Here is a 26,817-nt window from a genome sequence, read left to right as displayed (position 1 = left end):
ACCCTCGAGGAACGGGACCGCTCTGGGACCGAGCAGTGCCCGGCAGCTGCGGACGTCCTCCGGGAGATTGTCGACCGCCACTCCCTGGTGGACGTCTGGCGCGACCACCACCCAGACGACGTCTCGACGTTTACCTTCATCCGGGTGGAGGCCCATCGGTCGTGCCACTCCCGGCTGGACCGTATTTACCTGTCACGTTTCCACCTTTCACGGGCCCACTCCTCCAGCGTTCGGCCGGCCCCCTTTTCGGATCACCACCTTGCCACCGTGACGGCCTCTCTCTGCGCGGAGAGGCTGGGGCCGGCCTATTGGCACTTTAATAATAGTTTGCTGGAGGATGCGGGCTTCGTGGCGTCCTTCCGGGAGTTCTGGCTGGCCTGGCGAGGGCAGAGGCGTGCCTTTTCCTCAGCGCGGCGGTGGTGGGATCTGGGGAAGGTGCGCGCCCGGCTCTTCTGCCGTGACTACACTCGGGGTGCCAGCCGATGGAGGGATGCGGCGATAGGGCAGTTGGAGCGGGAGGTCTTGGAGCTGGAGAGGCGTCTGGCCGTCAACCCCGCGGATCCATCCCTCTGCGGAGCGTGCCGGGAGAAGCGGGAGGAGCTCCGGGCCCTTGAAGTCCATCGGGCCCGGGGTGCTTTTGTTCGATCCCGCATCCACCTCCTTCGGGAGATGGATCGCGGCTCCCGCTTCTTCTACGCCCTGGAGAAAAGGAGGGGGGCCAAGAAGCACGTCACCTGCCTCCTGGCGGAGGACAGCACCCCCCTCACGGATCCGGCGGAGATGTGCCAGAGGGCCAGGGCCTTCTACGCCACTCTTTTCTCCCCGGATCCGACCGATCCTAACGCTTGCAGAGTGCTCTGGGACGGGCTCCCGACGGTCAGCACGGGCAACCGGGACCGGCTAGAGCTGCCTCTCACTCTGGCCGAGTTCTCGGAGGCCCTCCGTCACATGCCCACCAATAAATCTCCGGGCTTGGACGGGCTGACCGTGGAGTTCTACCGCGTGTTCTGGGACGTCCTCGGCCCAGACCTGGTCACTGTCTGGGCCGAGGCTTTGCATAGCGGGGTCCTCCCTCTCTCGTGCAGGCGAGCCGTGCTGGCCTTATTGCCGAAGAGGGGGGACCTCCGCGACTTACGGAATTGGCGTCCCGTCTCGCTCCTCAGCACGGACTACAAAATTGTTGCGAAGGCCATCTCGATGCGGCTAGGGTCCGTGCTGGCGGACGTGGTCCATCCAGACCAGACCTACACCGTCCCGGGCCGCGCCATCTTTGATAACTTGTATCTGGTCCGGGACCTTCTGGAATTGGGGTGTAGGGATGGTCTGTCGTTCGCCCTCCTGTCCCTGGATCAGGAGAAGGCGTTCGACCGGATGGATCATGGGTATCTCCTGGGCACTCTGCGAGCGTTCGGCTTCGGACCCCTGTTTGTGGGTTTTCTGCAGGTGCTGTACACTTCTGCGGAGTGTCTGGTCAGGCTCAACTGGACCCTGACCGAGCCGGTCAGCTTCGGGCGGGGAGTGCGGCAGGGGTGCCCCCTCTCGGGCCAGCTGTACGCTCTGGCGATCGAGCCCTTCCTCTGTCTCCTCCGCAAGAGGTTGACGGGGTTGGTGCTTCAGGAGCTGGGGCTGCGGCTGGTCCTGTCGGCATACGCTGACGATGTGCTCCTCGTGGTCCAGGACCCGGGCGACTTGGCGCGGGTGGAGGCTTGCCAGGCTGTGTACTCGGCGGCCTCCTCCGCCCGGGTCAACTGGGTCAAGAGCTCTGGCCTGGTGGTCGGGGACGGGTGGCAGGCGAGCTCCCTCCCACCTGCGCTTCAGGCCATCCGGTGGAGCGCGGGTCCGCTGCTCTATCTCGGCGTTTACCTTTCTGCCACGCATCCGTCTCCGCCGGAGAACTGGCAGGATTTGCAGGGCAGGGTGACGGAGCGGCTCCGGAAATGGACAGGACTACTCCGGTGCCTCTCCCTTCGGGGGAGGGCACTGGTGCTTAATCAACTGGTCCTGTCCATGCTCTGGTACCGACTCAACACCCTGGTCCCGGCCCCGGGTTTCCTGGCCAACCTCCGGACGGTGATTCTGGAGTTCTTTTGGCCGGGGACGCACTGGGTCTCTGCAGGGGTCCTCCACCTGCCCCTGGAGGAGGGGGGGCAGGGCCTGAAGTGCTTACGCGCTCAGGTCCATGTCTTCCGCCTCCAGGCCCTGCAGAGGCTCCTGTTTGGTGCGGGTAGTCCGGCGTGGAGCGTATTGGCGCACGCCTTCCTCCGCCGCTTCCGAGGGCTCCGATACGACTGGCAGCTCTTTTACCTCCATCCGAGAGGTCTTCCGTGAGACCTCTCCGGGCTGCCGGTCTTCTACCAAGACCTCCTCCGGACCTGGAAGCTCTTTTCAACGACCAGGTCCATGGCGGCCACCGTGGGGGTTGACCTCCTCGCGGAGCCCCTGCTACACAATCCCCAGCTTCGTGTGCAGGTGGCGGAGTCCCGCACGGTGTGCCAGAGGTTGGTCTCGGCGGGAGTCACCAGGGTCGGAGACCTCCTGGACTACGACCGGGGAGACTGGCTGGATCCCCTGACGCTCGCTCAGCGCATGGGGCTCTCCAGACCTCGTACTCCCCAGCACGTACTTCAGGAGGTGAAGGCCGCTCTACTGCCCGCTGCTCGGGCTTACCTCGACCAGGTCCTGCGAGAGGGCACGCCCCGCCCACCCTCCACCCCAGGCCCCGTGGACATTTTTATCGGGCCCCTGCCCCGTGGACCCGATCGGCCCCCTCACCCTTTCACTGCCAGCCGGCTGCATGATCTGCAGCCGGTTTTGTTCCAGACCGCGCCACGGAAACATCTGTACTCGCTCGTGCTCCATACCCTTCACTACCTCACCCTCGCGTCCCGACCCGATACCAAATGGCGGGACCTCCTGCCGCCTCTCGAGGGTGAGGAGCCCCGGTGGGCCAGCTTGTACTCTGCCCTGGTCCCGAGGCCCGCCGGGGATATCAGTTGGCGGCTCCTTCACGGAGCCGTGAGCACGGGCGTGTACTTGGCGCGGTTCACATCTGTCCCTAGCACCTGCCCTTTCTGTGGTGAGAAGGAGACCTTGGCGCACGTTTATTTGGAGTGCGCCAGGTTGCAGCCCCTGTTCCGGCTCCTCCTGAATATTTTCCTGCGTTTTTGGTTGCACTTTTCCCCTCACCTTTTTATCTACACGCTCCCCATCCGTGGCCCCACGAAGTCGCGGGATCTCCTTCTCAACCTCCTCTTGGCCCTGGCCAGACTGACCATCTACAACACCAGGGAGAGGAGGTTGGCCGACGGGATTTCCTGCGACTGTAGGGCCTATTTCCGTTCCTCCGTCTGCTCACGCATCCGGGCAGAGTTCCTCTGGGCGGCGTCCACTGGCTCCCTTGACGCCTTCGAGGAGCAGTGGGCGTTGTCCGGGGTTCTCTGCTCGGTGTCCCCATCGGGTTCCCTTCGTTTAGCCCTATGACCTCACTCCCGATCCTGTTTTTTTCATTAGTTGTCCCCCGTAATTATTTGGTGTCCCAGACCTGTGGGTCCTCCCCTTAGGCTGGGGGGAGGCCCTTTAGAAGTGGGCGGGCTTTGCCCGCCCACCCCCGCTGGATGCCAATGGGACCAGTATATTTGCCCTCTACCAGACTCCTGCACCCCACTGGCCTGGGTCTGTCACACTACCTATTCCTAGAATCATAGAACCACAGGGTTAGAAGGAACCGCAAGGATCATCTAGTCCAACCCCCTCCCAAGATGCAGGATTTGTTGTGTTTAAAGCACCCAAGACAGATGGCTATTCAGCCTCTTTCTGAAAGCCTCCAGTGTAGGAGATTCTATGACCTCCGTAGGCAGTTTGTTCCAGTTTCATACTGTTCTTACAGTTAGGAAGTTTTTCCTGAGATTTAATCTAAATCTGCTATGCTGTAGTTTGAACCCATTGCCTCTTGTCTTGCTCTCTGTGGCAAGAGAGAACAATTTTTCTCCATCTTTTTATGGCAGCCTTTCAAGTATTTGAAGACAGCAATCTTATTCCCCCCTTAACCTCCTCTTTTCCAAACTAAACATACCCAGTTCCTTCAGCCTTTGCTCATATGGCTTGCATTCCATCCCTTTGATCATCTTTGCTGCTCACTTCTGGATCCTTTCCAGCTTCTCTACATCATTTCTACACAGCAGTGACTAAAATTGGACACAGTACTATAGCTGAGGCCTAACCAGCACTGAGTAGAGCAGTACTATCACCTCCCATGACTTGCATACTATGCCTCTGTTCATGCAACCCAAAATTGGATTTGCTTTCTTTGCAACAGCATTGCATTGTTGACTCATGTTGAGGTTGTGATCCATCACAACTCCCAGATCCTTCTGAGCAGAGCTGCTGCCAAGCCAGTTATCCCCCATTCTGTATTTCTGCATTTGGTTTTTTCCTTTCTTCAGAGTAGCACCTTACATTGTCTTTGTTGAATTTCATTTTGTTGTCTGTAGCCCAGTTCTCCAATTTATCAAGAACTCTTTGAATTTTAGTGTTTGTTTGCAACTCCTTCCCCCACTTTTTGTCATCTACAAACTTGATCAGTATGCTCTCTATTCCTGCATCCAGGTAATTAATAAAGATGTTAAATAACACTGGACCCCGAGCAAATCCCTGTGTAACAGCCAACTGACACCTCCTTCCAATCTGACATCTTTCCATTAATAGTTACTCTGTTTGCAGTCATCTAACCAATTATGTATTCACTTAATGGCAGTTCTACTGAGCTCTCATTTCTCATTTACTCATGAGAATGGCATGTAGGAAACCTTGAGATAAAAATAGATGCCTTTTTGCCTCTCACTGCTTCTTTTACTTTGTTGTTTAGCCACAGTAGCACTATTTTGGTTCTCTTACAATGTTTTTGAATTTGGGATACACATTTAAGTTGAGCCTCTATTATGATGTCTTTAAAAATTTTCCATTCAGCTTGCAGGGATTTCACTTTTTGCGCTGTACCTTTTAAGTTCTGTTTCACTAACTTCCTCATTTTTCTGTAGTTTCCTTTTCTGAAATTAAATGCTACAATGTTGAGCTGCTTTGGTGTGTTCCTTACCACAGGGATGTTAAATTTAATTATATTTTGGTCACTATTACCAAGCGGTCCAGCTATATTCACTTCTTGGACCAGATCCTGTGCTCCACTTAGGACTAAATCAAGAATTGCCTCTCCTCTGGTGGGTTCCAGGACTAGCTGCTCCAAGACGCAGTCATTTAAGGTATCAAGAAACTTTATCTCAGCATCCTGTCCTGAGGTGACATGTACCCAGTCAATACGGGGCTAGCTGAAATCCCCCATTGTTGTTGAGTTTTTTATATTAATAGCTTCTCTAATCCCCCTCAGCATTTCACAATTGTAGATTGTGATTTATGCATTATCTTTAGAGCCTAGTCCTCCTGGCATTCCAGTAGTTCCACTTCTACAGTAGATATTTCCGTAAGCACAGTTTTGGGAATTGGACAGCTCTTGTTGATCACATCACAGTTTACAAGAAAGGCAAAGCAGGATCTCAACTTCTGCAAGTCTTCAAACCTGACCTGAAATTCATTAAGCAATCTTTGCAATTTACCTTTGTATTCCTCGAGTTTGTGATCTACTTCCATTTCAGGGAATGTGTTTGCCCTACTTTTGAGATAGGGAGTGTCATTGAAGTCTCTTGGCCTTATGTTCCTTTTCAGAAGTTTTAACTTATTCTGGAAGCTGCAGACTGTCTGAATAAGGACAGAAATAATCTTCTCCTTCCTTTGGAGAGCTTAATTGAGAGTTTGCAGATGCTACATAATATCAGTGAAAAACATCAGACCCTGCATCCATTGCTCATCTTCCAATTGTGGATAAGACTTTTCTTTCTCTTCAAGGGAAGCACTGATAGACTCCAACAGTTCCACAAACCTATTTAAGACACTGCTGGTTTATAACCACCTCACAATACAGTAGAAAGAGATGTTACTAGGTTTGTCTTCAAGCTCCAGCTCTTCGATGAAATTTTTGAGTGTCAATGAGTCTTCCCGTTTGAGCAGATGAAATTGAAAATTTCTAGGACCATTTTTGTAACATTTCAGAGTTGAAGTATCTGCCTGTGAGATCTTCATAATGGATTACGCAATGAAGAGGAAGAAATTCTGGAAATTTGGGATCACTTTTCAAGAGTCTGATAAGGCCTACTTTTCCCCCAAGCATTGCAGGTGCTCCATCCGTTGCAACACTGACAAGTTTATCCAGTGGTACATCAGCATTTGTCAATGCTTGTCAAGTGCATTCTTTACATCAACATCGTGGGTTATTTCTTTTAGCACCACTAAGTCCATGTAGCAGGGCAGTCACCCTCCTTCCATCTCAGAAAGGGTTAAAAGCCAGCCCTTGGAGGGGGCTGAGGCTGAGAGCCAATCAGAGAAGCTGTGAGACAGCCAATCAGAGCTGGCCAAACCAGGATAAACGGGAGCAGACCAGAAGGGATAGTCAGTCTCTCTCCAGCCTTGGAGAGAGATGAATCTGGCTGCCTGATAGAGAAAAAGGGTATCCTGGGCAGTGCAGTGCTGGGGAAGGGCAGGAGGAGCTGGGGGCACTCCAGCCTGGCAAACCCCCAGGCAGATGCCTTGCTTTCAGGGCTGGAGGAGGTACTAGGGCTGTGGGGAGGCAGCCAGGGACGGACAAGGCAGCGGATCCAACCCCGTGGCCAATGATGACTGGCCATTTCAGACTGCAATTTGCCCCTGAGGGAAGAGGCTAGATAAAGACTGGCAGTGGGTCACTGAGGCAAGGTGGGTTTTGGGGATTGAGGTTCCCCAGGGAGGGGGAGGACCCCAAGTGCACCACGGCCGGTGAGGGATGTGGGGTCAGAAGTACTACAAGTGGTGGAGATTGACCAGGAAGCAGATACCGGTAGGGAGACACCAGTCAGCAGGAGGCGCTCCGAGGCTGGGATGAGCTAATTCCCAGATGACCGGGAGGAGGTGCAGTGGCGGTGAGTGCACACCGTGCTACAGTCCAACATTTCTTCTTTCAATTACATCAGTGAAAACATAGGGAACAAATATCACTAGTTGTGGTTTATCTTGTACATCTGTAGATTCATTGAGAGCTAAGCTGAATGCTAGAGAATTCTTTAGATTGTTTTGCATCTTGCTTGCAACATCATCACTGATCTGGGAGATACACCTCTCTGCGGTATGGCACAAAATTGGAATTCGCTTTATTAGTTTTGTGTTACTTGGATCTAAAATTGCAACCACTTCTGCAACATTCTTCTTAACAAATTCTCCATCACAATGTGGACATTTAGCACGAGAGATATTCCATGACATAACAAAACTAGCTTCGCTCATTGTCAGCTTCCTTACTGAACGCCAAGAGTAGTGTCTGTTGAGTGTTTAGGCATGATTTTAATGCTTGTTTATCCTTAATTCTAATTCAGGAGGGTATTTAGATGAAAAGTTATTGTGATTCATTCCATAGTGATGTTTCAAGTTGCTCGCTTTGTAGTGAGTGAGCAATGCATTGCAGTTAAGGCATAGGGGTTTGCCACCTTTAACAGTGAATGCAAAATCTTCCTCCCATTCTGGCTTAAAATTTCAGTTTTCTTCTTCGCGCTTGCATTTCTTACAATTTGAAGATATCATTGTCATCCACAAAATTAACATATAGTTAACACTTAAATCTAAAACTATTCAAATGAGATTTGTGAACAGTAAATACAGCCTGTATTCTGTGCAATGCAGGGAGATTGTGAGCATACGAGGGCCGCACAGCACAACATTTGAAAACAGAATGATGCAATTTCCTGATATAATGCACATGTGAGAGCTTCTCTTTCTATCGGCCTCACTCTCAAGGTTGCTCAGGGCTTAAAATCTTTTGAAGTATTTCTTGCCCACTCCCCAATTCTCTGCCTACCAGGTGTGTGTGGGGGGGGTCTCGAGATTTTAGCCTGGGGGTGGCGTCGGGGCTCTTGGCTTCTGCCCCACAGGAGGCATCAGGGCTCGGGGCTTCAGCTCGTGAGCCCCACTTTAACTGTAAAAAAGCTGAATGCAGCTCGCAAGCTGCAGTTTGGCCACACCTTGAATAGATCTGTCAAGGCTGATTCCCCACTCTGGCACTTTGAGTGCAGAAGGTGGGGGCCTGCAAGGATTCTAAAAAATTTAATACAGGCTACTCCAGGCTGGTATTAAACTCCCAAGGTTACAGCTTTTCTCTCCCCTTGGATGGGTAGATGCTGCCACCACCCAAGTGCAACCCCCCGCTCCCCACCGCTTTTGAGAGCCCAGGAAGGAGCACTTGGGAATCTTGGGAATTCCTTCTTGTGGGGTACCCTCAAGCCCTTTCACACCCCCTCTGGGGAAAAGCTGAGAAAGAAAACAAAGGAAATCAGCTGCTGCCACCAGCAAATTAAACAACATATGCACTAACCCCGGGGTAGGCAACCTATGGCATGTGTGCCGAAGGCGGCACACTTGCTGATTTTCAGTGGCACTCACACTGCCCGGGTCCTGGCCACTGGTCTGGGAGGCTCTGCATTTTAATTTAATTTTAAATGAAGGTTCTTAAACATTTTAAAGACCTTATTTACTTTACATACAACAATAGTTTAGTTATATATTATAGACTTATAGAAAGAGACCTTCTAAAAATGTTAAAATGTATTAATGGCACGTGGAACCTTAAATTAGACTGAATAAATGAAGACTCGGCACAGCACTTCTGAAAGGTTGCCAACCCCTGCACTAACCTCTTAGAACACAAAAAAACCAATCCTGTTCATAAAGGTAAATTTTATTAAAAACAAAAAGAAAGAAAATACATCTGGAATTTAGGCTACTGCTAGATTTAAAAAAAGCAAATATAATAATTAAGCATCAAGAATGATTTTCTTGAGGTCCAGTTTAACGGTTACAAGCAAAACAAAAGCACCTGGAGTTAGCACAGAGGAGTCCACAAGACAACAAGAAATAACCCTAATCGCATCTTCCTAGACATTCCCTGATTTACTTACATATCTGGGGTTTCAGATAAGCAATTCCTAGGTATGATTTGATGGTTTTCCATACCTGGCTCAAAGCTCTTACAGCATAGTCCCAGCCCTGCCTCTGCTCTATACCTTCTCTCTGGAGAATGACAGACAGACAAAGGGAAGTTTTTTCCCAATTTAAAAAAGTTCTAGCCCTTCCGTTGACTCTTTTGGTAGGTGTCCACTCCCTTTCTTCTACCTATGGGCTTTTTAGCCCTTTACAGGTAAAGCAAGTAGAGAACAGCTACCAAGAGGGATTTTATAGCTAAGTGGCTGGCTGGGTGTCCATAAAAGGAAGCTACCCCCCTTCATTTATCCCAAGATCTAGAGGTCTTTTCTGGCCCTGAAATCTATGAAATGTCACTGAGCCACAGGAGGCCAGAGTCAAAGCCTAGGTGTTGCATGAGACTGCAGTCTCATAATAAATTGCAAACCTTTTCTAAAATAATTAACTTTAATCTCCAACTCTGACTACTCACAATGACTCATCTCTTATACATCATCCAACATTCACGATGGCGGTCACTGCCAGTGTAGCTTCTGCTTGGACCTGGAGCAGTAGTACTGCCCACTTTTAGAGAATCCTAAACCACCACAGGTGGGGAGAGTGGCATTGAGCCTGTATGCATGACGGAAGGGCTGTGAGGGTGGAAAGGAGAGCTGTCAAAGCACTTGGGCATAAAATTCCCAGGACAGTAATCCCAAAGGACAGAACCTCCATAATTCCTTGTGTCTTGCATATCCATCTTGCAAATAAAAACATGTTAATAAAGTAATGCATGTTCAGGTGACAATTTTATTTGAAGAGATTAATAAAAAAGTAAGAGATAAAGATTGACACAGATGCACAAGGCCAGCTTATTTAAAATGGGCCAAAGGAGACTAGCAGATAGGTCATTATAGTATCAATCACTGAATAGTAATTCAGGTCCCCTAACAAAGGCATACATTCTACAGCTAGTCACAAGGGCACCGATGGTTTCATACAGAAACTATCGCTGGATCAATTATATCAGATTTAAAATGTACAAATTACAATTCCACATGGAAAGATGATGCTCTTCTGTAACAGGGAGCTGAACAAGTGAGCTCCAGACTCCCTGCCAATAGGGAGGGAAACTAGAAATGAAAGCCGCACTTCTCCCCATATCACTCAGATTGGAAGGGACTTTTCCTTCTTGTAGGGGACAGAATAAAGAAAGTTCCTTTTCATTCCCTCGCTCCTCTTTGTTCCACACAAAGACTGCTCCTTCTGTCCTCCCATCCCCCATGAGCAACGCTGGGTTGACCTTCACAAATCTGCATAAAGAGGTTGCAGACATGGAAGAATCACAGGTGACAGATGTTAATAAGGTCACAATGCACTACAGGAAGGAACAGGGATAGCATGATGATAGGCACAGGGTGAGAACCTGAACAGAATAGAAGAGTCTTTGGTCTGCATCATATTCTGACTGTACCATTACACCAACAGGATTTCCTGAAACATCTGCTTTTTTTAACTGTCAGATAAACACCTTTGCTGTTCATAAGAACAAAGAGGAATCATTTAGGTTACTGTCTCTCTCATATTGTCTCACCCAGGTGAGGAACAGGCACCAGATATGACACCAGGATACAGCAGGATGGCGAGAGTTCTCTGGTACTACCTGGGCATAAATGTTGCCATGAGGAGCAGAGCACCAGACTTGACTCTCTTCAGAAACTGAGAATGCTGCAGAATGTGAGAGACATCAGGAAAGCACCAGCCAGGTCTCCTTGACAGCTTATCCCCCCATTCGATGCAACCTTGAAGGGGAAAAAGAAGTCAAATGGAAGTTTCCAGTAGGTGCCGGGCTGGCTACGTGGAGGCTCTGGCCATTCTGTCATGTCAGTGAAGGAAACAACGGTTGTCAAAGGCACCATGCTCATGTTGAGGGACTGCAAGAAAAGGAAAACACCAACAGTTTAGCATTCCTAGAGCCACAGATGCATCTTCCAACCTAGGGCATGTTTCTGCAAAGATAATGGCTGCCCAAAACAACTGGTGCGGCTCCAAATAGCAAGCAGTCTCCACCAGCTATTATTACCATCTTCTGCAGATTGATCATATTTTCAAAGTGAAAAGAACTCTGACACTGTGGTCAGGCATATCACAGGGAAGTGTTTCGGTGAGCTATAAGAGAAATGTAGTACTTCCATGTGTGGGTATGTCCCTTTCCCTTCCCCCTTCAGAATAAAGAAATGGGACACTTTACAGAGCAGTGTAGGAGAAGAATAGTTACTTACCCTGCAGTAGCTGTTGTTCTCCTAGATGTTTTTGTCAGTGTGGTTCCCACTGTAGGGTGCACATGCACCTCATACATGCAGAACCAGACTTTTTTTTTATTGCCTTGTCCATTGGGGTCACACATGAACCCTGTGCTGCCTGATGTTTCCATGAGAGGGCACAAAAGGCAGAGCAGCCATGACCACCTCTCGGTTCCCTCACAATTTGAAGATCCTGGTAACCAAGGACTCCGAGAGCAGACAACATCTAGAAGAATCACAGTTACTGTAGCGTAACTAACTATCCTTTCTTCCACTATGTATCAATGTGGAGCCCTACTATAGGTGATTGGCAAGCAGTATCCCCTCAGGACAGTGGGAATGAGGAATTCCAGCTGCATTAGTCAAATAGGGATCATAGTTCTTGTGACCTGTTATGCCTGGGGCAGCCCTCACTGGTAACACCAAGGTCAGGGCAGGCTGCAAAAGGGAGAGCAGATACTCCCAAAACTGGTGGGTAATACTGAAGTTACACTCCCCAACCAGTTACAAACTGTGCTTCTGATCCCCCACACTGGTTATCAAGAAGGAAAAAGAAATCGCAGAGCACCCTTTATTGCATTCAAGTTCTCTGCTCCCAATCAGCGCCTAGGTCCAGTACAATGAGAAGTTATTTAAAAAACTCTGCGCACATATATAAAATGTTCTTCTGACCCCAAAGGGTCAGCCATGTTACCAGGTCAGTATGGGTTTGGATCTTACCACGCTGCCAGCCAATCCCTTAGTGTCTAAAACAAAAGGTTTCTTATAAAGAAAAAAGAAAGAACAAGAAGAGAGATGTTAAAGAGTAAAACAGTCACATACATACAAAGACTTCAAAGTCCATATATCAGGTTCCTAGCAGTATTGGTGAGTTTGCTGGCTTGAAAGTCACTCTGGAATACATCCACAGCTTAGATGGGTCATTCATTCTGTTATTCAGAACTTCGGTTTGTAGCAAAGTTCCTCCAGAGGTAAGAAGCAGGATTGAAGACAAAATGGAGAAATGCAGCTGCCTTTTATAGTCTTTTACCATGCGGGCTCTGCTTCCTTTGTTTCCAACACAAGCTGCCCAGCACATGGCTTGGAGGACCTTTTCTGTCCATAGGCATGCCCGTGCATGCCTTGCTGAGTCATAAGGTGTATCCTCTGCCGTCTTTCAATGGGTCAGTTGTATAGCTGATGGTCCTAAATGGGCAATCAAGCAGGCTAGGCAGTGCTGATGCCAAACTGTCTGGGGGTGTCACCCAGAAGCATAGCACAAGTTTGAAATACAGATACCCATACATATCTGTAACTCATAATACAAAGGCGATATAAACACATACTTGAGATTATCGTATCTTGCAAATTATAACATTTTTGCAGATACCATACATAGCATATCTGGCATAACTCATCACAATTTTACAATATTGATATTCATAATATCCACAAGTGTCCTCCAGATTCCATACAGTGTCACAGTTCTACTCTCCTAACTTGGCATCTGATCAGCTAAGTCCAAGGCACAGTGCTTGACAAAAGTCAGTGGTTTACTCCACATCTCTGCCTTGCAAATATCTGATAGTGGCACATGTCTGAAAAAGGTGAAGAAATCACTTGAATGCTGGTGGAGTTAGCCTTGATATTTAGTAGGAGAGGTACACTACCCAACTAATAACATGAGGATGCATCATGTGATCTGTTTCAATATTCTCTAAGATTTAAGAAGTTGACCTTTTGAATGCTCTGGTATAGGGAGAAATAGGGTGACAGGTGGAATGATTTAGTTCTGTCAATAGAGCAGAGACCTGGAAATGACTAGTGTGTGGCATTTCTTTTCTCCCAGTGATAAATGTGCTTTTCAGACGGAGGCAGGCAAGCTGATGAATTGGCTCAGATGGAATTCTGAGACCATATTGGAGCGGAAGTTATGATGAGGTCTCAGCATTACCTTATTCCTATGGAACTGCATTTGGGTTCAGCCAAGAGCACCTGAAGCTCAGGGTTAGGGTTAGGGTTAGGGTAACCCTAACCCTAACTCTTCTGACTGAAGTGATAGCGACTAGGAAGACTGTTTTCAGACTGAGGAGGTCCAGGACGCATTCAGAGAAAGGCTCAACGAGAGTCTCAAGAGGACTATATTGAGGTCCCAGGCAGGAGAGGGTTCTCTGACCACTGTATGAGCATGTAGTAGCTCTTTAAGAAACTTTGATATCATGGGGTAAGAGAAGATCAAACACAATTGCACAGGCAGGTGATATGTTTGAAATAACTGTGAGGTGCACTTCAGTAGAACTGATTAAGAGACTTATCTGCTTGAGATACAGTAGATCTTCAAGGATCTTTGGTACTGAGGCCTGGACTGGGTCTAGGCCATTTTGGGCTACCCATATTGAAAACCTATTTCCTGTGCAAGAATATGTCCTCCTGGTACATGTTTTCCTGGACCTGTATGGAGCAGTTTCTCTGTGGTGGTCAACCACCCCTAGCCACACCATCAGGTGCAGAGACTCTGGTCTGCATGATATGTCTGGCCACAATGCTGCAAGATCAGACCCAGGCTGCCTGAGAGATGGATCAAAGGCTGAATGGACATCTGGAGTAGGTCTTTGAGCCAGAACTGCCTTGGCCCATATAAAGCCACCAGAAAAATTGTAGCTTTGTCTCCTGATTTTGGAAATCACCGTGGGAATCAAGGGAATTGGTGGGAAGGCATACAAGCAAGTCCTTGTTCCACTGTAGCAAGAAGGCATCTGTTAGCATTCTTGGACTCAGGACTCTTGTGGAGCAAAAGCTCTTCCATTTTGCATTGTCCTTAATAGCAAAAAAGTCTCTCATGGGAGTCCCCACTGATGGAATACCAGTTCTGTGGTGGATCTGTGTAATGACCATTCCTGGTTGGTCACTGACTGTCCTGCTTAGGAAGCCTTCTAAGTTGTTGCTGATTCCTGGGAGGTGAAGGGATATTGGTCTTACCACACTCTGATGTTACCAATTCCAGAAATCGGTGGCCTCTTGGCAGAGGAGCAAGGGGCAGGTGCCCTGTTGCTTGTTTATGTTGTTGTATGGCTGCCATGTTGTCTGTGAAAACCTGCATTATCGAGTTTGAGGACAGGCAGGAATGCCAGACAAGCTAGTCAGAAGGCTCAGAGATCTAAAACATTCATATGAAGCCCTATGTCATTTGGGGATCAGGTGTCTTTGATCTGCTAGTGGTCCAAGTGAGCTCCCCAACCTGTCACTGATGCATCCATGAGCAGGGTCTTTGTTTGGGAGGGGACTGAAGGGACCCCATTCCATATGACTGCAGGTTCAAGCCACACAACCAGTTCTGCAATGACATGATGTGGTACTATGACCTTCTTGGCCACTGGATGTTTCATCGATGAATAGACAGTCTTGAGCCAGAACTGGAGGGTCCACAAGCAAAGTCTGGAAAGTGGTGTCACGTATATGCATACCGACATGTGGCCTAGCACTGTGAGGCATATTTGTAATGTTGTAGTTAGTTGTGACATCAAATGAAGTAGGAGTCCTAGTAACAACTGGAACCTGTCCTCAGGAAGTGCACTCTTTCTGATGTTGAGTCAATTAGCATTCATAGAGCTGCTATTATCTGTGACAGTATGAGTGACAACTTTTCACAGTTCACTAGAAGTCTCACTCAACTTAATACGGACAAAGCGCAGTCCTAGCTCGCTGAGGTCTTCCGTTGCAACCTGTCCCAGATCTGCCAGTTGTCCAAATAGGCATTGACATGAATACCTTGACTCCTCAGGTGGGCCATTATCACCAAAAGGTATTTTGTGATGATCCTTGATGCTATAAAGAGTCCAAATTGCCATAGACTCATAGACTCATAGACTCTAGGACTGGAAGGGACCTCGAGAGGTCATCGAGTCCAGTCCCCTGCCCTCATGGGGGCTTGTACCAATTCTGATTCAACTCTACCATAAATCTCAGGTACTTACTTTAGGCCAAGTGGATGGCAACATGGAAGTAAGTACACATCCTGCATGTCAAGAGCCACAAACTAGCTCTGAGCCTGCACAGATGGACTTAATGGATTCACAGCTTTACACATTCCAAGCCCAGAAGGGATCCTTGTGTTCATTTAGTCTGACCTCCTGTATATAATGGCACAAAGAATACTCTTTTATAAAGTTTGCAGACGATATCAAACTGGGAGGGGTTGCAAGTGCTTTGGAGTAGAGGATTAGAATTCAAAATGATCTGGACAAACTGCAGAAATATCTGAAGTAAACAGGATAAAATTTAATAAGAACTAATTCAAAGTACTCCATTTAGGAAGGAACAATCAGTTGCACACATGCAAAATGGGAAATGGCTCCCTAGGAAGGAGTACTGTAGAAAGGGATCAGGGATGATAGTTGACCACAAGCTAAATATGAATCAATAGTGTAACACTGTTGCAAAAAAAAGCAAATATTCTGAGTTGTATTAGCAGGAATGTTATAAGTATGACACAAGAAGTAATTCTTCCACTCTACTCTGCGCTGATTAGGCCTCAACTGGAGTATTGTGTCCAGTTCTGTGTGTCGCATTTTAGGAAAGATATGAACAAATTGGAGAAAGTCCAGAGGAGAGAAATAAAAATGATTAAAGGTCTAGAAAACATGACCTATGAGCAAAGATTGAAAAAAATTGGGTTTGTTTAGTATGGAGAAGAGAGGACTGAGGGGGCACATAAGAGTTTTCAAGTATATAAAAGATTGTACAAGGAGGAGGGTAAAAAAAATTTCTCCTTAATCTCTGAGAACAGGAAAAGAAGCAGTGGGCTTAAATTGAAGCAACAGAGGTTTAGGTTGGACATTAGAAATAACTTCCTAACTATCAGGGTAGTTAAGCACTGGAATAAATTGCCTAGGGAGGTTGTAGAATCTATGTCATTGGAGGATTTGAAGAACAGATTAGACAAACACCTGTCAAGAATGACTAGTTATTACTTACTCCTCTGTCGAGTGCAGGGTACTGGACTAGATGACTTACAGAGGTCTCTTCCAGTACTATATTTCTATGATATGAGTCTATAACACAGGCACAGAACTTCCCCAAAATAGCTCCTGGACCATATCTTTTAGAAAAACACCCAATCTTGATTTAAAAATAATCAGTGATAGAGAATCCACCACAATCCTTGGTAAATTGTTCCAGTGGTTAATTACTCTCACTATTGAAAATTTACACTTTATTGCTAGTCTGAATTTCTCTAGCTTCAACTTCCAGTCACTGGATCATCTTTTACCGCTCTTTGCTAGACTGAAGAGCCTATTATTAAATATGTGTTCTCTATGTAGGTATTTACAGACTAATCAAGTCACCCCTTAACCTTCTTTTTGTTAAACTAAATAGATTGAGTGCCTTGAGTTTCTCACTATAAGGCAAGTTTTCTAATCCTTTAATCATTTTCGTAGCTCTTCTCTGAACCCTCTCCAGTTTATCAACATCCTTCTTGAACTGTGGACACCAGAATTGGACACAGTATTCCAGCAGCAGTCACACCAGTGCCAAGTACAGAGGCAAAATAACATCTTTCTGCTCCTACTCAAAAGTCCCATTTCTGCATTCAAGGATAAATTAGCCCTTTTGGCCATAGCATTGCACTGGGAGCTCATGTTCAGCTGATTATCTGTCACGATCCCCCCAAAAATTTCAGGGTCACTTCTTCCCAGGATACAGATACAGTTTTTGTTTCCATTCCTTCTCTTTTGGTTCAGATCTCAAAACCTCTTTGGATTTTTCATTAATAGCAATAATACCTCATCGGAGAAACTTGCTATTTCTGATCTGCTTGTTTGGAAGTTTTCAGTATAGAAGATGGTCTTGTCTGTAATCCTTCGCTGGCTAACAATACCTTCATTAATAGGTAAGGCTAATCATAGAATCATAGAATATTAGGGTTGAAGAGACCTCAAGACACCATCTAGTCCAATCCGCTGCTCAAAGCAGGACCAACACCAACTAAATCATCCCAGCCAAGGCTTTGTCAAGCTGGGCCTTAAAAACCTCTAAGGATGGAGATTCCACCACCTCCCTAGGTAACCCATTCCAGGGCTTCACCACTCTCCTAGTGAAATAGTGTTTCCTAATATCCAACCTAGAACTCCCTCATTGCAACTTGAGATCATTGCTTCTTGTTCTGTCATCTGCCACCACTGAGAACAGCCTAGCTCCATCCTCTTTGGAACCCTTCTTAAGGTTGTTGAAGGCTGCTATCAAATCTCCCCTCCCTATTCTCTTCTGCAGACTAAATAACCCCAGTTCCCTCTGCCTCGCCTTGTAAGTCATGTGCCCCAGCCCCTTTATAATTTTCGTTGCCCTCTGCTGGACTCTCTCTAATTTTTCCACATCACTTCTGTAGTGGGGGACCAAAACTGGACACAATACTGCAGGTGTGGCCCCACCAGTGTCGAATATAAGGGAATAATCACTTCCCTCGATCTGCTGACAATGCTCCTCTTTGGAGTAGAAGGTTGTAGGAAACTATGTATATGACTTTTCTTGCATGAGTTCCAAAGGAATTTCTAATGTCTTTGCCATCCTCTTTAACAGCTCTGGAAAGGTTTTGAAGTCTACTGTCATAGGAGTAAACAACGCCACAACCTTATCAAGAGAAGAGACAGCATTTGTCCTTCTGCAGAAGGATCGTTCTGAATCTGCTCTTCATCTTCCTCAGAGGCTACATTGTTTCCAAATATGTGGACTTCTGAAGAGAACATGAACGCAATTAATCTTGTCTCTGTGGATCTGCATCCTGAATTAGAGGAGAAGGGAATTGTTGATTTGAATTGTCCTAAGGAAACCAGTATGATCAGAACTAATAACCATATGCACAAGACACAGCACTACAACATACTGCCATTCATGGGGATAACTGAAAATCACATGGTGAACTCTTAGCTTGAGTAATTCTTGAAGATACCTAATAAGAGAGTCAAACATCATAAAAATGTATTCGAGGTAACCCTTTACTAGACTCAGTTGACAAAGAAAGAGAAAAATTCTCTGACATCTGGGCTTCTTTAGGAAGTGCAATAACTTGCTTAGGAGTGGACAGGAGGGTGACAGGGGATGGGTCACTTAATGATTACCTATTCTGTTCATACCCTCCAGGGCACCTGGCATTGGCCACTGTCAGAAGACAGGACACTGAGCTAGATGGACCTTTAGTCTGACCCACTATGGCCGTTCTTATGACCGGAGGTCGCACAGCACGTTTCATTATAGACGTCCTACTGTCTTGCTGTACTGGAGATTTGGGTGAAAATGAATCAGGAGAATAGTAGGTTCCAGACCAAGAGTGACCCTGATCACCTCAGGGAATAAAAACGCAGCTTCTGATGAAAAAGGCAGTGCCAAGGAAGAAGCTGAATTCTTCTGAGCTGAGACCTTCAGTACAGAATCCCCCAGGGCCGAGGATTTGGCTGAGAAGTGGTGTTTCTGCCACTCAGGTACTGTGGCAGACAGTATTGCTGGTGAGGCACTCAAAGATGTATGCTCCCACTTGATGAGTCACTGAGTTTCTAAGCCATTGCAGCAGCTGGCATCAATGAAACTGACAAGGGATCCCGGTGAGCAGAGGCTGCGGTGAAACTTACAACAGTGCTGGGAGAGAAGAATGCTTCAATGGCAACTCAGACTCCTTTGACACATGCTTGTTTGACTTCATACATGATAGTAGGAAGGCTGAACACTGTTGGTGCTGGGCTGTCTTTTTCTTCCACAGGCAGCAGGGGTCTCTGCCTGCTCCAACAAGAACTCAGTCTATTGCAGCAGAATCTTTATCAATGTATGAAGTCTCTTAAGACCTTTCAGGCTAGAAGAGATCTCCCTCATCTCCTGAGCGCTGAAGGCATGACTAGAGCAGGGAAGGGGTTGAAGTCCCTTGATCCCTCAAAGCCTCTGTGTCTGAAGGTCCTCTCAAACTATTTCTTATGGAAAGTCAAACCCTTGATTCTCTACCTTTATGTGCATTTATTAAAAGCCTTGCAGCTTTGCTCTTAAATGAGTGTCCCCAAGACAGTACAAACACATATCTCATCCATCATACAGAGGTATCATTCTTTTACACAATGGAAAAGACGAAGCTGGGTGAGCAAGACAGACAAATGGTGGGCAGCCTAGTGAAACTGACAAATACAACTGACCTAGCCTTAAGCTGCATTTTTTTTATTTTATTGCACCAGAAAGTCAAAAAGAAATAAAGTATATATGAAAAAAATGAAACCAATTACTACAGATACAAGCAAACTCTCTATCCTAATCCAAAACTAATTAAAGGAGATGGAGGAACACTGAGAGGTTCTGACTCTCTAAAAAGGGTGGTCAGCAGGAACTAGCTGGCAGTTGGAGTCTTTCAGCCCTTTATGCTGTTGGGAGGGGAAGCACGAAGAAACCCTTATAGGACATTGTTACAGAAAAATTCCCAAACTCCTGTGCAGGGCTTCAGTACACCTTGAGTGAGATCCACATGCACAGGAGCTTGAAGGAGAATGCTTCTCCATGCTCCTGGAAGTTGGCTGAACAGTCGCTGAGGTTTGCCAGAGGGCTTTGGCCAGTTCCAGTATATCCTCATTGCTGGGCAGGGTGATTTTGGTAGGATCTGACCTCGTCAAGATGCCAAAGAGTTTGCGTGACTTTTCCTGAATTACTATTATTTCTATATCCAGCTTCTCCACAATACATGCCAGGAAATCCTGGAATGCCCTGAAATCATTGACTGGAGGGATGGGGGCTGAATGTACTCTCTTGTCCAATTACAGTGAAGATTCTTTCAGTGGACACTGAGGTTGTTGCTGTTCTTCCCCCAGGTCTTGGGCACTGGCCTGGCGGCTCTGATTCTGGTTTCGTGGTCCAGGCAGTGATGCCACTGCGAAGCCTGATCTCTTCCTCTTCTGGGGTCTGTAGGAAGGGGATCAGCTATACACCTGTGCTGGGTCAGTGACCGGGGGGGAGCACCTCCTCTGTGGGCTGTAAGGTTGCTTGTGAATGATAGCAGGAGGCTTTTCTAGTCAATGCCAGAGAAAATGCACAGACTGGTAATGATGGGGAAGAACAGTATTTCTCAAATGGCAATGCAGGGGAGTGACGTCTGGGGCAGAGTCAGTAGCGATGTTACCCTCAAGGAAGATCTCGACTACTCTGTGTGGATGTACCTCGGCACCATGCCAGTGCCTTTGCTGGTACTGACGTCTGTGATGCCTGTCCACCCAGCATTACTCCCTTGCTGAAGGTCTTGTCCTCAAAGAAGTGGCATTTCTTCTCCTCCCCTGTCAATGTTTAAAGCTGCATCTGGCCTCTGCTTGGTCTTTTCTCTCAGCTTCACCTATGTGTTGGTGTGTAGGCTCTGGGGACGGCTTTGCCATTGCCAAGGTGGTTATTGAAACTGGCTCCATCAACAGTCCTGGTGCTGGTGGGACTGGCACCAATGCAGGCAATGCCAATTTTGGTGTTTGTTTCACTGCCCCGGCCCCCCTCTTGCTGCCCAGAGTGTGGTGTCTACTTGGAGAGGTACTCACTGAGCAGAACCTCTCTTTGGCTCCCTGGGGGTGGATATTCTCCTCCAGGTCTGAGGCGATGATGGTTGATTGCTCAAGCAAGTGAAGTTTGGCAATGAATCCCTTGACTTGCATATCCTCAATGAAAACTATTTTCACAACACACAATTATCAGGAATGCAACACTTCCCCCTGACAGAAAGGACACTGGCTAAGCACCTTGACGAGAGGGAAGAGTCCATCACAGGTCAGCAGAGCTTACATGCTAAAGGCTTGCAGTCCGCCATGGCAGTTGGTGCAAAATGTCTCTTCCTGCTTTAAGGAGGCTGTACCAGGGAGTGGGGAGTCTCCTAGTGTCTCGTTCTTTCCTTTCTTTTTTATTTGTGTGTGGAATGTCCAGATCAAGGTATTCTTCTAAAAAACACACTAATCTGGAATTAGTCTGGAGGTCAAGGAAGAGTAGGGATGCAGACACTCGCCAGGTTCTGTCTCACTGCCATTCGAGGGAACTGAGGGAGGGTCACAGCTGCTCTGCTCATTATGTTCTTGCATAGAAGCATGAAAAGGCACATGATACATGTGTGCCCCTGACAGACACTGCTATTACACAATCCAATCTTGTGTGCATCTACAGTGGAATTCACACTAACACATATTCGAAGAACAATACTTACCTTTCTGTAACCAATTCACTGTTTTCTCCTAGCCCCAACCTCTTCCCTTACCACCTTACCACAAACCTCCAAGCTCAGAAAACCAATTTCCAGGCTCACAATCCTTCTTGACATCCACCACTACCAGGTTCAGAACCGTACCCACTGCTTGTTGCTGGTCCTGGAGAAGTAGAAGCAGAAGCAGCAGGGAAGAACTGTGACTACAGGGAGTGAAGTGGATCTGAAATAGTCCCAAAGAACCCTGTATCCCCTGCCTCATCCATCTTCTGACTGCAGTCTATGTTCTGCAGAACCAAAGGATCCTGGTGGCACTGCATTCTCCAGGAGCTGAAGCAGCCTAGTACACCAGGAGTCCTCCAGTTGCAATAGATGGTACAGCACCCTGCAGCACACCAGCCAAACTCACCAGTTCTGACATCACTGGTAGGGCTTAGCCCTTAATGACTGTCTCTCTCTTTTTTCCTCATACTCCCTTCCAGACTGGGGACATGTTTCTTCCTTTGTCTCCTCAGCCCTAGTCCTAGGAAATGCTGATCAAAGCCTAAAGCTCTCTATTATTATTGTGTTCTGAATGACTCCAGATGTTCAGCATGCACATACTCTCCCCACCACTCAGTGGCATTCTGTAACCGTTTTACAGATTCCTAAACTGCAACCGAGGACCTGCTCCCAGGGAGGAATAGCCTGTATGGCATCCTTACACTTTTAACACATTATGAGCTGGGTGGGTGTGGGAATGAAGAAACTGTTGGCAACAATTCCATGGCAGGGACCTCTAACTTCACCCCAACACTCATTCTATAGAGTGTGGCTGAAGATGAGGCATGGTCTGTGCCAAGGGCATGGGCAGAAAGATTACTCCACAGCTGTTTGTTGGAGAGCATGCCTAACTCCATGGCACCAGATCAGATAGATGGACACTGGTGCATTGTGGAAGTTAGGGGTTGTGTGCAAAGGACTTGTTCTCCTGCATGATCTAAAAAGATTGTTAAACTTATACTTGATACTTCTAACCATGTTTTCCCCCAAAAGGAAGAAAAAATAACCTAGACCATAAAATGACAGTATCTGAGAGTGGACCCTTATCTGGAGTACTCTGTTTACCTGTGATCACTTCACCTAAAGATATATATTAGAGAAAATATATATTGAATGAAGTATAAAATTTTAAAGACTAAAATGAAAATTGATTAGCCCCTTTGGAGCCACTAAAAATTAAAAAGGCAGTAATTTCAGAACCAATAAAAAGGAAATATTTCCTTCTGCAGCACGTGGGCAGCCTGTGGAATTCCTAGAAAGAGAAGGTCAAGACAAATTTTGTGTCAGAGTTTAAGAAAAGAGGGAAATTCCATGTTTACATAACTTTAAAGGTACATAATGTGATAAGAAGAATAACCAAGAGTTTAATGTTTCAGGCCTAAGGTGGAAGAAGCTGCTCAGGGGTGGGAAGGAGCTCCCCTTTGCACAGCCATATACAATTGGTTAAGAACATTATGGGAGATTTTGTCCACCGTGTTCTGTGGAAGCATTAAACACTTGCCACTGCCAATCTATGTGGACAAATGGTAAGATCCAGTGAACTCCAACCCTTCAATACCAGAGCTATATGAAGGATCCCTCAGATTTCATGTAAACCATATGCCCCATGTTATGGCCTTTGCGGGTGGAGGTGCAAAATAATGGCGCTATACCTTCAGAGACTGACACTGATACCAATACCGTGCTCCCAGCACTTGACTTTGTGGATTGGACTGGAGGCCAACCTCAGCCCACAATACCTGGATCTTCAGGGACACAGGAACCATACAGCAGGAGGCACAATTCCCAGCCTGAGAAAAAAAAGGGGAACCCATGTGTTTTCACAGATTTTAAGGCAAGAAAGGACCATTAAAATAATTTAGTCTGACCTCCTGCATAACAAAGGCCAAAGAACCTCACCCAGTAATTTTAGCATCAAGCACATAACTTTTGGTTGAGCCAGAACATATTTTTTAGAAAGATATCCAGCCTTGATTAAAGACTTCAAGTAATGGAGAATCCACCACATTGCTAACTAAGTTATTCTAATAGTTAATTACCCCCACTGTTAAAGATGTGCGCCTTATTTCTAGTCCGAATTTGTTCACCTTCAGTTTCCAATCACTGGATCTTGTTATGCCCTTTTCTGCTAGAATAGGGCCACCTACTATGAGAAATCTCTTCCCCATGTGAGTACCTGAAGACTATGGTCCAGTCACCTCTTAATCTTAGGCTAGGTCTACATTAGAAATGCTACATTAGCACAGCTGCAGTGCTGCAGCTGCACTGCTGTAGCATTATAGTGTAGACACAACAGTGACAGAAGGCGTTCTTCTGTCACTGTAGTAAATCAATCTCTCTAAGAGGCTGTAGCTAGGGTGACCTAGTGCTGTCTATATTAGGATTTAGGTCATCTTAACTATGTCCCTAAAGGATAGTGATGTAGCTGGGTCGACCTAACTTTCTAGTATAGATCAGCCCTTAGATAGATAAACATTGGATAAGGTAAGTCTCAAAGGACAATAATTCAGCAGGATAACTCAATGGTCAGACAGAGCCCAATATTAACACAAATATTATAATACTAGTATTATAACAACAACAAAGAAGTGGGTAGAGTAAGCTCTACTGCACACAGTCTCAGAACTGGCCAGTAAAACATTGGCTGCAGTACTAGACCTCTCCTAACCATTTATACACTGGTAATACGGAATTACAAAAGTTAATCCTGCTGGTTCTCTGCTTGCCTAGTCAAAGATGAGCCTCTAAATAGCATGAGTGTGGAACAACAACAACAACATCTGTTTGTATGCATGAGGGCCTCTGAACTGGGTCAGCAGTCTTGACACACAGAGTAATATGTACCGTTGGACTCCAATAGAGTGCGACTAACAAAGAAGGAAGGGCAAACTCTGACTCTTCCCACTCATACAATCCCCAAAGCCATATCATCTTGAATGCCGAGCTCAGAAGAGAAGAAGTTGGGTTCAGAGTTGACCCTCCATTGTTATTACCTGCATACTGCAGTTCCGGATAATGATGCTGGTCCACTGATCTGTCTGGGTTGGCTCAGCACTGCCAATTATGGCCAGAGCCTGTGGACTGCTCACCCCTTGGAGGGCCTGGTATAGCTTCTCCTGAAAGTAGCTACAATTTCCATCCTCCATTGTTTGGGATATGCTGGAAATGAGACAGAACACATCTTTAGCAGTCTGAGTCCTTTGGAGCAGAGAAGAAACCAGTTTTTAATACAGAACATTTTTCCTCAGTAATGACCCCATTTCAAAGTATCTATTACTTTGGTAATGACTGCAAGGAGGAATTTTGGAAATGTTAGTGTACAATTCTGTATGAATTCAGCCCATCTCCTCCATGAAGGTAGAAGGGAGAAGAAAAATTAATTAACTAATATTTGGAGATATACTTATCTCTTAGAACTGGAAGGGACCTTGAAAAGTCATCAAGTCCAGCCCATTGCCTTCACTAGCAGGACCAAGTACTGATTTTTGCCCCAGATCCCTAAGTGGCCCCCTCAAGGGCTGAACTTACAACCCTGGGTTTAAGCAGGCCAATGCTCAAACCACTGAGCTATCCCTCCCCACAAGAAGAGTGCACAAAACACTGACAGTGATTTTCTGCATGTTGAGGAGACTGATGGAGTGCCTCAGATATCCTGTCACCCTGTTTTTTTTGTTTTTTTTTTGTTTGTTTGTTTGTTTGTTGGAGGAGAAGGGTATCTCCACTATCATCAGGAAGAGAATGAACCAAATTATTGACCCTGTAAATCATGGAATAGGAATATCACTTCCTAGAGTACTTCATTATAATGAAGGCTTGGCAGAATTTATTTTTTACACACACACACACACACACACACACACACACACACACACACACTGTAAGTACATCGGAAGCAGGAAGCCTGCCACTGGATGATCAAAGTGCTAAAGGAGTACTCCAAACAGACAAGGCTGTTGTGGAGAAGCTAAGTTAATTCTTTGCATCAGTCCTCACTGCAGAGGAGGTTTCAGAACAAACTAACAAGTTAAACAGTAATAAGTCACTAGCACCCAACTGTACTCACCCAAGAGTTCTGAAGGAATTCAAAGATGAAATTGCAGAACAACAAAGTGTGGTGTGTAACCTATCATTTAAATCAACTGTCGTACCAGATGACTGGAGGATAGCTAACATGACACTAATTTTTAAAAAAGGCTCCAGATGTGGTCCTGGCAATTACAGGCCAGTAAGCCAAAATTCAGAACCAGGCAAACTGATTGAAACTATAGTAAAGAACTGAATGGTCAGACAAATAGATGAACAGGATTTGTTGGGAAAGAGTCAACATAGCTTTTGTGAAGGGAAATCATGTCTCACCAATCTATTAGAATTATTTGAGGGGGTCAACAAACACGTGGACAAGGGTGATCCAGTGGAAACAGTCTACTTAGACTTTCAGAAATACTTTGACAAGCTCCCTCAGCAAAGGCTCTTAAGCAAAGTAAGCTGTTATGAGATAAGAAGGAAGGTCCTCTCATGGATCAGTAACTGGTTAAAAGACAGGAAACAAAGGGTCAGAATAAATGTTAGTTTTCAGAATGGGGAGCGGTAAATAGTGATGTCCCCCCAGGGATCTGTACTTGGACCAGTGCTGTTCATAAATTATCCATAAATTATCTGGAAAAAGGCATAAACAGTGAGGTGACAAGTTTGCCAATGATACAAAATTACTCAAGATCATGCAGCCCAAAGCAGATTGTGAAGAGTTACAAAGGGATCTCACAGAACTAGGTGACTGGGCAACAAAATGGCAGATGAAATTTAGTGTTGATAAATGCAAAGTAATGAACACTGGGAAAAATAATCCCAACTATATATACAAAATGATGAGGTCTAAATTAGCTGTTTCCACTCAAAAAAAAGGAAAGGAAAAAAAAAGAGATCTTGGAATCATCATGGATAGTTCTCTGAAAACATCTGCTCAGTGTGCAGCGGTAGTCAAAAAAAGTGAACAGGATGCTATATGCAAGTTAAACCTTTAGGAATGGGACAGATAATAAGAGAGAAAAGGTCATACTGTCACTATATAAATCCATGTTAGGAACACACTTTGAATACTGCAGTTCTCGTCACCCCACTTCATAAAAAGATACATTAGAAATGAAAAAGGTACAGAGAAGGGCAACAAAAATGATAAGGGGTACAGAGCAGCTTCCACACAAGGACAGATTAAAAAGCTTGGAAAAGAGATGACTAAGGGAGAGATATGACAGAGCTCTATAAAATCATGAATGA

The 26,817-nt window shown here is 46.2% G+C and overlaps 2 protein-coding genes across 2 annotated transcripts in view; both read right to left on the bottom strand.

The window, feature by feature from the left end:
• Nucleotides 1-26,817, bottom strand: part of ABCC2 (ATP binding cassette subfamily C member 2) — a 529,482-nt gene that overhangs the window by 139,795 nt on the left and 362,870 nt on the right. The window lies entirely within an intron of this gene.
• The window catches only part of TCTN3 (tectonic family member 3), a gene marked incomplete at its 5' end in the record, with an annotated part of 100,548 nt that continues 83,548 nt past the window's right edge, over nucleotides 9,818-26,817 (bottom strand). Inside the window, 3 exons of the mRNA XM_050960784.1 lie at nucleotides 9,818-10,961; nucleotides 23,196-23,333; nucleotides 24,537-24,702. Coding sequence (XP_050816741.1) covers nucleotides 10,740-10,961; nucleotides 23,196-23,333; nucleotides 24,537-24,702 — 526 coding nt within the window. The remainder of the gene's footprint in view (nucleotides 10,962-23,195; nucleotides 23,334-24,536; nucleotides 24,703-26,817) is intronic.

Source organism: Gopherus flavomarginatus, chromosome 6 (genome assembly GCF_025201925.1).
Source record: "Gopherus flavomarginatus isolate rGopFla2 chromosome 6, rGopFla2.mat.asm, whole genome shotgun sequence".
NCBI classification, from domain to species: Eukaryota; Metazoa; Chordata; order Testudines; family Testudinidae; genus Gopherus; species Gopherus flavomarginatus.
Note: the sequence above shows the minus strand (reverse complement) of the source record. Positions and strands in the feature narration are given on the sequence as shown.